At 44.5% G+C, this 10,998-nt stretch overlaps 1 protein-coding gene across 1 annotated transcript in view; it reads right to left on the bottom strand.

The window, feature by feature from the left end:
* Positions 1 to 561: 561 nt before the first annotated feature.
* The window catches only part of LOC139423871 (CSC1-like protein 2), an 83,696-nt gene continuing 73,259 nt past the window's right edge, over positions 562 to 10,998 (bottom strand). Inside the window, exons 20-23 of the mRNA XM_071175513.1 lie at positions 4,151 to 4,318; positions 3,881 to 3,996; positions 3,633 to 3,719; positions 562 to 1,062 (exon numbers count right to left, since the gene is read on the bottom strand). Of these exons, the coding sequence (XP_071031614.1) occupies positions 880 to 1,062; positions 3,633 to 3,719; positions 3,881 to 3,996; positions 4,151 to 4,318 (554 nt within the window). The 3' untranslated portion in view covers positions 562 to 879. The remainder of the gene's footprint in view (positions 1,063 to 3,632; positions 3,720 to 3,880; positions 3,997 to 4,150; positions 4,319 to 10,998) is intronic.

Here is a 10,998-nt window from a genome sequence, read left to right as displayed (position 1 = left end):
CGTCATGTTAAAGATGGTGTCTCCAACCACTGACTAGGATTTTCAGTGGCAGAGTGAATATCTTATGACAAACAGAAGACATCAATGAAAAAAGGGGCAAGCAAGTCATTTTGTTCATAAACTAATGAGAAAGAAGACCTAATGCAGGGTGCTTTGCACGTTGACAAGAATGAACCAAGTTTAGTTTGGGTATGAGTCTGTAGACCCATAAAAGTTAAATGGGCCCTGTGCTTGGAGCAAGATTTCATTGGAGACCTTGTAGCCTAACTTTCCTGACCTCTCCACCAGTCCTGAGCCACCCTGATGGGGATTTAGTAGTTAGACACACAAGTAAGGAAACATTGATGAAAATAAACTCAAACCAGGCACAATTTTTACCCCCCCCCTCTTCCCAATAAGAGAGACAAAAATGGGTTGGTATATTTTGGGATATGTACAAAGTCTAGGCTATTGTATGTTTTTTTCTTCCTGGGACTACATCTTTTTGGGTTTGATGAAAACCAGTGTTGGACTTGTGCTCCATAGTAGCTCCATAAAAGTGTAGGACTCCAGTAGATAAAACAAGGGGCGTCAACGCCCAGATTCATATCGCGCAGATAGGTGTTCAAAATACACCGAGGGTGACTTTGAAGAATCCGTACAGACAAGCTCCAAATTAGACAATTACACCGTGTGTGTATGTGGCATTTACTGGTAATGCCAATGTGCAGAGGCACAACCCCCAAAAAAGTGACAGAGTGGGTGAGCATGGGGGAGGAATGACTGCAGATTGTTTTAGAATACAAAGTGAAGTTGGTGGTTTGTTTGTGTCTGGCATTCATCCTCTCCAAAATCCCTCTCTCACCATCTTTCTCTCTTTCCACTTCTCAGCTGGTAGTGTTACTGGTGGACCTCGTTGGCTATGAGGCTGTCTTCACCAGACTGGAAATCGGCTTCATTGAGACTATTTCCAGTGTTGATCATCTCCTCATCCTGTGAGGACCCTCGATCTTTCTCCCCACTGCCTGTGCAAGCGTCATCCGTGATTGGGTCCCGTAAGACCTGGGCAATGTACGTTGGTTGCTAAGGAGAAAACAAACATTCAATGTTATGAAGGATCCTGCACCTCACCATTCATATGCTTATAAATGGCATCTTGAGAAGTTAAAAGGTGTTTGACATGCTACTTGCTTTGTATTGCGTCATACTTCATCATAACCCAAACACACAATGGTTGAGTTGCTGCCCGACTACATTGCAGACCATAGCCAGCTCTTACAAAGCCCTGGATAGGTATTTAATATATCAGTTAACCGCATCATATGATATAGCAAAATTATGTCTGACTGCACAGTCGGCGCAACCATTGATTGATGGAATACAACGCCTGCGCATCTAGTCGGGCAGGAACTCACCCATTCTATGCGATAAAATAAAATATATTTTTCACATGTTCAAATACCAAAAATGTGAACCAATAGTAAGTCAGCAAGACACTGCTGTTTGTTTACATTGAAGATGATCAGAATGGCCAGTGAACAAGCAACTTATGTTTTATTTGTCTCTTAAGGAATTGAATTCCTTTACTATAACAGATATTATAATTGACATTAAGCCCTATTTAAAAGTGCTGCTGACTCCAAACAACCACTGGGACAGGGAATACCCAGGGAGCAAATTATCTAAAGTTTATAATAATGGATTGGATTTGTATAGAGCCTTTCAAACAACTTTGGTACTCAAAGCGCTTTACATAATAAAGGGGGAAACTCACCTCATCCACTAGCAATGTGTGGCACTCACCTGGGTAATGTATTTCTTGCCAGAACGCTCACCACACATCAGCTAGCATGGCGGAGAGGTGAGGAATGATATATGCCAATTAGGGGATGATTAGGTGGCCATGATGGAAATAGGGCCAGGTTGGGAATTTAGCCATGACACCCCTACTCTTGTGATAAGTGCCATGGGATTTTTAAACACAGATTTAGGACACCCATTTAATGTCACATCTGGAATATGTGAGCCTAAGCAGGGCAATGTCCCCTTCACTGCCCTGGGGTACTGACATTCAATCTTAAGACCAGAGGTGAAGAGTGTCCCATACTGGCTCTCCAACACCTCTTCCAGCAGCATCTGGTCTCCCATCCAGGGACTGACCAGGGCCGACCCTGCTTAGCTTCAGAAGCAAGACGGCAGTGGAATGCTGCTGGTGAAAAGTTGACAGGGAGATGGTACATAGTTGCATTGACGGGGAGACAAACATTTATATACAGCCAAGTCGGGCATCAGAACCCGAGTCGTCAGAATTTCCACTATAACACTAGCAATTAAGCGCTTGGAGGTAGAGCTGGAAATATAACTAAATTCAACAATTTTTATATCATTTAAAATTAAATGAACATTTCATATTCATCATCTTGAGCACCACCCCAACATCAGCATATATAATAATTAAGCAATAAGGCCTGAGAAGGAGTGGTATATGGCCAATAAGGGCTGTTCTTATGTACAACACAACGCGGAGTGCCTGGACACAGCCCTTAGCCGTGGTATATTGGCCATATACCACAAACCCCCGAGGTGCCTTACTGCTATTATTAACTGGTTACCAACGTAATTAGAGCAGTAAAGATAAATGTTTTGTCATGCATGTTTTGTGGTATACGGTCTAATACACCACGGCGGTCAGCCAATCAGCATTCAGGGCTCGATCCACACAGTATATAATATATAAATATATTCCATTTAGCAGACGCTATTATCCAAAGCGACTTAGTCATTTGTGCATACATTTTACGTATGGGTGCTCTTGGGAAACAAACCCATTGTCCATGCAAACACCATGCTTTACCAACTGAGCCACAGAGAACCACATGAAAATGGTGCGCTTCTATGTTTTGTACTCAAAAAAAAAAGTATTTCCGATGACATGATCCGAAAACACTTGACATTGGCCGTGTTCGGGAGCATCAAAACCCATGATGCATCATGGGTAATTCATCATTGTGTAACTGATCTACAAATAATATTGAGTAGTTATTTATGACGCAAGGTGATTTGTAGATCAGTCATTCTCGACTTGCTTTCAAAGTCGGGCTGCAATGTCGAAGTACTGTATAGCTTAAAAAAATATTAAAGCTATCATTTTGATCTCACAGTTCTTGCACCGATAGGTCGGTCTATGAATTTGAGAGTGGTTACATTTCTCCAGCCTCATCTTTTTTCATTTTCGAAAATGGCGGGGTGACCGCTTTGTTGTTTTTTTGAATCACAGATTTGGGCCAAAGTCAGTTTGTTTGTCAAGGGAGCAAACAAACACATATTGTTGGAACACTGGACAATATTATGCATATTGTGCATTGCAATAACGTTGGGCCAATCTCAGTGTGCTATCTGGGGCAGCAGGTTACTGGGCCAGTAACCGAAAGGTTTCTGGATCTAATCCCCGAGCTGACAAGGCAAAAATCTGTCGTTCTGCTATTCCCTGGTAGGCCGTACTTGTAAATAATAACTAGTTCTTAACTGACTTGCCTAGTTAAATAAAGGTTAAATAGATATATATGTTTAATCTGGACAGTTCCATTCTAGTCCCCCACAATTCAACAGCTTGGAATACTCCAAAACCAAAAGGAATTGGCTTCTCTGCTTACCTGAGACTTAGTAGAAGGAGCGGAGAAGGTGCGGAGTGGTGGGCGGCCATTTTCAACCACGACAACATCTGTTTCCTTGGTGTCAATCTGTTTGAGACCAGAGGGGGGTAGAAAGGGTGGAAAGAAGGGGAAAAGAGCTGTCAGAGATTATCCTCTATGGGACTACTTGGCCTAAGTCTGCTACCTGAATTTAAGGACTGGACACTTGGCGTGTTGGTGAGCCGTGCCTTGAGCACAGTGACCCGTACCTTGTAGTTGTGAGCGCTGAGGTACTTGAAGTGGCCGAAGCAGACGTGCGACAGGCATACCACAATGGTGATGATTAGGACCACCAAAGTGAACATGGACGTGGGGGTCACAAAGCCTGGGTTACAACAGTGCAAAGAGACAGTAAGTTACAATGTTTGACTTCAGGGCTCACCCTCCGAATAAGGTGGTGAGTGTTAGGTACTAACACATCTTAACAATCCAATTTACCACTTTGTTTCTGGGAAGAAAAAGATCCCCCAGTGCCTTACCTGTGCGCATGGTGGAAAAGAATAGCAGCCAAAAGAGACAGAGGATGGGAGCTGCCACCACCTGATTGACAGCCCCGGAGTGGATTTTCTTGTCCAGTTTCGAGGGAAGGTAAGCGTAATACATGTTGTATCTATCCACCAGGTGCTTCAGCAGCATGTACATCAGACCTGGAAAGAGGGAGAACATGTTTTGTTTGAGAACGGTTGTTTAACCGATATAACTACTGAACATACACCTCCCATGACCTGCTCCCACCCGTTTTAAATCTTTGCTAGAGAAAACTGACATTCTGATAATAGTCTGTGCTTAATCTTTGGGGGATATTACACCTGGATTTTGTTAGTGTTCAAATACTGGAGAGTTGAGACCAAATCACGGACGCTGGACAGAGTGGATTTCAGTTGTAACAAAAGACAGTTTTAATGAGTCAGAGATATCTTGTCCCGCAGTTTTACGTGCACGGACCTAGTTCACATAACTCGGCAAGGAGCCAGGTGAAAAAGAGACCTATATAATGGTTACATACATTTTTATACATAGAATAAAGTAGGTGGAGTCTTGTCGTTTCGGTCTTCTTGACTGGTCGGAGGGTTGGAGGCGGGCCTTATTGGTGCACAGCAAAAGTTCTTTGCTCTTGGGACCGGCCAGTTAGAGGGAGATGAGATGTGTGTTTATATAAGGAAGAGGGGGTCAGTCTTATGGCTGGGTGTATGTGTTCTTACGACGGAATGTCTTTGTTTATATGAGCTATGTGTATGAATATTTATATAACAGTTGCTACAGTGGAAATTCCTGAGTTGGGGGGTTACAAGTATTTAATCAATTAACAAATGTGTGCTCACTTCTGCCCAAAAGATAAATGTTCCCATCCTTACTAAAGTAGACAAGTGTAAATTACCCATATCAAAAAACACATTTATTATAAAATACAGTACGTACATATACGTGGGGGAATTCATCTAATATTTATATACACACAGTACCAGGCAAAAGTTACAGAGTGAAGGAAAAGCAGCCAACAAGTTATCAGCATATGTGGGAACTCCTTCAAGACTGTTGGAAAAACATTCCAGGTGAGAGAATACCAAGAGTGTGCAAAGGTGTCTTCAAGACAAAGGGTGGCTACTTTGAAGAATTTCATATATAAAAGATGTACTATTTCATGTTTTTGAAGTCTCCACTATTATTCTACAATGTAGAAAATATAAAAAATAAAGAAAAACCCTTGAATGAGTAGGTGTCCCCAAACTTTTGACTCTGTACTGTATGTCCAGAAAATATTTCTGAAACATAACACATCATAGAATATGTATGTAAATATATTTTATAACATTTCTTTGTGCCACCAAAAGTATGTGGAGGGCTGCTCGTCGAACATCTCATTCAGAAATCACGGGCATTAATATGGCTGCTTTGCTACCAAAGCAGCCTCCACTCATCTGGGAAGGCTTTCCACTAGATGTTGGAACATTGCTGTAGGGACTTGCTTCCATTCACCCACAAGATCATTTGTGAGGTTGGGCACTGATGTTGGGCGATTAGACCTGGCTCGCAGTCAGCGTTCCAATTCATCCCAAAGGTGTTCGATGGGGTTGAGGTCAGGGTTCTGTGCAGGCCAGTCAAGTTCTTCCAAACCGATCTCGACAAACCCTTTTTGTATGGACCTCGCTTTGTGCACAGGGCATTGTCATGCTGAAACAGGAAAGGGCCTTCCCCAATCTGTTGCCAAAGTTGGAAGCACAGAATCGTCTAGAATGTCATTGTATGCTGTAGTGTTAAAATTTCCCTTCACTGGAATTAAGGGGCCTAGCCTGAACCATGAAAAACAGCCCGGACCATTATTCCTCCTCCACTAAACTTTACAGTTGGCACTATTCTTTGGGGCAGCGCTCTCCTGGCATCTCCCTAACTAGATTCATCCGTTGAACTACCAGATGGTGAAGTGTAATTCATCACTCCAGAGAAAGTGTTTCCACTGCTCCAGAGTCCAATGGCGGCGAGCTTTACACCACTCCTGCTGACGCTTGGCATTACGCATGGTGATCTTGTGTGGCTGCTTGGCCATGGAAACCCATTTCATGAAGCTTCTGACGAACAGTTCTTGTGCTGACGTTGCTTCCAGAGACAATTTAGAACTCGGTAATAAGTGTTGCAACCAAGGACAAACTATTTTTACGCGCTACACTCTTCAGCACTCAACAGACCCGTTCTGTGAGCTTGTGTGGCCTACCACTTCACATCTGAGCCGTTGTTGCTCCTAGACGTTTCCATTTCACAATAACAGCATTTAGAGTTGACCAGGGCAGCTCTAGCAGGGCAGGAATTTGACAAACTGACTTGTTGGAAAGGTGGCATCCCATGACGGTGCCACGTTGAAAGTCACCAAGCTCTTCAGTAAGGCCATTCTACTGCCAATGTTTGTCTATGGAGATTGCATGGCTGTAGGCTCGATTTTATACACCTGTCGGCAACGGGTGTGGCTGAAATAGCCAAATCCACTAATTTGAAGTGGTGTCCAAATACTTAAATAGATATAGTGTATGTAAATATATTTTAAACTATATGTCAATGAAATATATTTTGTGCCACATGTAGGGTTGCAAAGGGTCGGAAACTTTCTGGGAGATTTACCGGAATTTTATGGGATACACCTAAGGCAATTCTAGGTGGCATACTTGTGGCATATTTTGGTTAAACTATCCCCAATTCAATGGAATTGCAACCCTCTGCATGCACAGTGCATTATTCCATCACATGTGCAGTGCACTCTTCCATCACATGTACAGCTGATTCTTAAGATCTTGCACACCAATAAGATGCTATTGAGCCTACACTACTACACTGTCTGAGCTAAGGACCACATGCTTTCTGGTACGTTTTGATTACAATACTGGGTGGGGGGAATATATTTAACAACATATATTATTTTTTTGTTAACTAGTAAATAGTAGCCTACAGCACAGTGTGTTTAAATCATTTCTAAATGGTTAACAATTTCTGCTAGTTAGTTTTTGCTACCAGGTGGGTTTTGGCTTGCTTGAGCTTGTTAAATGAGGAGTGTTAATTGACCTGTTTCCATACATGTTTAATTTTAAAACATGTATCTTACAAAGGAGTTGTTTAATCTAACTGTATCTGTACATGGAATTGTATTTGTTGATTTTTCAAAACTCTTTTTTTTCCTAATCTTTACAGGAAAATGCCACAGGCACTATCTGATGTGTGGAGACATTTCACTGCAGCTAATGTAGAAGGAAAAGCTGTTTACATTTGCATATACTGTGCCAAGTCATATGTGAAGAATGCAACAAAGATTGCAGCTAGCTTGCAGCTATCTAGCAGCTAGCTAGCTCACAGCTTGCACTCACCGTGGCACCCAGTACCGAAGCTATCCCTGAGGCCCACCTCCTGGCCTACTCAGCTGTTCACCCAAACCCCACTCATACATGGCTAGAGCCCAATACTCCACCGGATCCTTGCTGTAAACTCTGGACCTTGGCACCGGATCACCACTGCTACCGATTGGCTATAGTGGCTAACACCACTGCCACGAAGCTAGCACCAGTTAGCCGTGAGCCAAGCGCATCTCCCGACTAGCAAACTAAATTCTACAATACCTCTTTCGCCATCTGGCTTGGATTCTCTGTCGAAACGGCGCCCCGCCGCACCACCACGACTGGCCTGCCGACAAATACTTCATCCTCTGTGCCTTCAACCCGGCCTCCGTCGGAGCAGACGCTCCTACTAGCCCCGGGCTACTAACTTTAAATGCCGTGGTAGCGTAGTGGCGGCTTCCCTGTTCCATCTACTGCTGCCCCCTGGACACTATGATCACTTGGCTACATAGATGATACCTGCTGGACTGTCCATTAATCACGGTACTTATTTATTTATTTTATCTGTCGGCCCCAGCCGCGAACTCAGCCTCTGTGTGTAGTTAATCCGACCCTCTCTGCCTAGCCATCGCCATTTTACCTGCTGTTGTTGTGTTAGCTGATTAGCTGTTGTTGTCTCACCTGTTGTTTTAGCTAGCTCTCCCAATCAACACCTGCGATTACTTTATGCCTCGCTGTATGTCTCTCTCAAATGTCAATATGCCTTGGATACTGTTGTTCAGGTTAGTTATTGTTTTAGTTTACAAATGGAGCCCCTAGTTCCACTCTTCATACCTCTGATACCTCCTTTGTCCCACCTCCCACACATGCGGTGACCTCACCCATTACAACCAGCATGTCCAGAGATACAACCTCTCTTATCATCACCCAGTGCCTGGCTTACCTCCGCTGTACCCGCACCCCACCATAGTCCTGTCTGCACATTATGCCCTGAATATATTCTACCTTGCCCAGAAATCTGCTCCTTTTATTCTTTGTCCCCAACGCTCTAGGCAACCAGTTTTGATAGCCTTTAGCCACACCCTCATCCTACTCCTCCTCTGTTCCGCGGGTGATGTGGAGGTAAACCCAGGCCCTGCACGTCCCCAAGCAACCTCATTGGTTGACTTCTGTGATCGAAAAAGCCTTGGTTTCATGCATGTCAACATCAGAAGCCTCCTCCCTAAGTTTGTTTTACTCACTGCTTTAGCACACTCTGCCAACCCTGATGTCCTTGCCGTGTCTGAATCCTGGCTTAGGAATGCCACCAAAAATTCTGAGATTTCCATACCCAACTATAACATTTTCTGTCAAGATAGAATTGCCAAAGGGGGGGGGGGGGTTGCAGTCTACTGCAGAGATAGCCTGCAAAGTAATGTCATACTTTCCAGGTCCATACCCAAACTGTTCGAACTTCTAATTTTAAAAATGAATCTCTCCAGAAATAAGTCTCTCACTGTTGCCGCCTGCTACCAACCCCCCTCAGCTCCCAGCTGTGCCCTGGACACCATTTGTGAATTGATCGCCCCCCATCTAGCTTCAGAGTTTGTTCTGTTAGGTGACCTAAACTGGGATATGCTTAACACCCCGGCAGTCCTACAATCTAAGCTAGATGTCCTCAATCTCACACAAATCATCAAGGAACCTACCAGGTACAACTCTAAATCTGTAAACATGGGCACCCTCATAGACATTATCCTGACCAACTGGCCCTCCAAATACACCTCCGCTGTCTTCAATCAGGATCTCAGCGATCACTGCCTCATTGCCTGTATCCGCTACAGGTCCGCGGTCAAACGACCACCCCTCATCAATTTCACACGCTCCCTAAAACACTTCTGCAAGCAGGCCTTTCTAATCGACCTGGCCCAGGTATCCTGGAAGGATATTGACCATCTTAGATAAGCATGTTCCGTTCAAAAAATGCAGAACTAAGAACAGATATAGCCCTTGGTTCACTCCAGAACTGACTGCCCTCGACCAGCACAAAAACATCCTGTGGCGGACTGCAATAGCATAGAATAATCCCCGCGATATGCAACTGTTCAGGGAAGTCAGGAACCAATGCACGCAGTCAGTCAGGAAAGCAAAGGCCAGCTTTTTCAAGCAGAAATTTGCATCCTGTAGCTCTAACTCCAAAAAGTTCTGGGACACTGTAAAGTCAGCTGCCCAGCTGCCCACTGCACTGAGGCTAGGCAACACGGTCACCACCGATAAATCCATGATAACAAGCATTTCTCAACGGCTGGCCATGCCTTCCTCCTGGCTACTCCAACCTCGGCCAACAGCCCCCCCCCCCCCCCCTTGACAATATGGACCCTCTATTTCTGAAATTATCTGCCGCCATTGTCGCAACCCGTATTACCAGCCTGCTCAACCGCTCTTTCGTATCGTCTGAGATCCCCAAGGATTGGAAAGCTGCAGCGGTCATCCCCCTCTTCAAAGGGGGAGACACCCTGGACTCAAACTGTTACAGACCTATATCCATCCTGCCCTGCCTATTTAAGGTCTTCGAAAGTCAACAAACAGATCACTGACCATCTCGAATCCCACCGTACCTTCTCCGCTGTGCAATCTGGTTTCAGCCACGCTCAAGGTACTAAACGATATCATAACCGCCATCGATATAAGACAGTACTGTGCAGCCGTCTTCATCGACCTGGCCAAAGCTTTCGACTCTGTCAATCATCATATTCTTATCGGCAGACTCAGTAGCCTTGGTTTTTCTAATGACTGCCTTGCCTGGTTCACCAACTACTTTGCAGACAGAGTTCAGTGTGTCAAATCGGAGGGCATGTTGTCCGGTCCTCTGGCAGTCTCTGGGGGTGCCACAGGGTTCAATTCTCGGGCCGACTCTTTTCTCTGTATATATCAACGATGTTGCTCTTGCTGTGGGCGATTCCCTGATCCACCTCTACGCAGACGACACCATTCTGTATACTTCAAATCAAATCAAATCTGTATACTTCTGGCCCTTCCTTGGACACTGTGCTATCTAACCTCCAAACGAGCTTCAATGCCATACAACACTCCTTCCGTGGCCCCCAACTGCTCTTAAACGCTAGTAAAACCAAATGCATGCTTTTCAACCGTTCCCCGCCTGCACCCGCACGCCCGAGTAGCATCACCACCCTGGCTGGTTTCGACCTAGAATACGTGGACATCTATAAGTACATAGGTGTCTGGCTAGACTGTAAACTCTCCTTCCAGACTCATATCAAACATCTACAATCTAAAATCAAATCAAGAGTCGGCTTTCTATTTCACAACAAAGCCTCCTTCACTCACGCCGCCAAACTTACCCTAATAAGCTCTGCCTTATATCAGTTCACTGAGATGGCAACACCCACCCGTAGCACGCGCTCCAGCAGGTGTATCTCACTGATCATCCCTAAAGCCAACACCTAATTTGGCCGCCTTTCCTTCCAGTTATTTGCTGCCTGTGACTGGAACAAATTGCAAAAATTGCTGAA

Source organism: Oncorhynchus clarkii, chromosome 13 (genome assembly GCF_045791955.1).
Source record: "Oncorhynchus clarkii lewisi isolate Uvic-CL-2024 chromosome 13, UVic_Ocla_1.0, whole genome shotgun sequence".
NCBI lineage: Eukaryota > Metazoa > Chordata > Actinopteri > Salmoniformes > Salmonidae > Oncorhynchus > Oncorhynchus clarkii.
The sequence above is the reverse complement of the archived record's forward strand: the minus strand, read 5'-3'. Positions and strand labels throughout refer to the sequence as shown.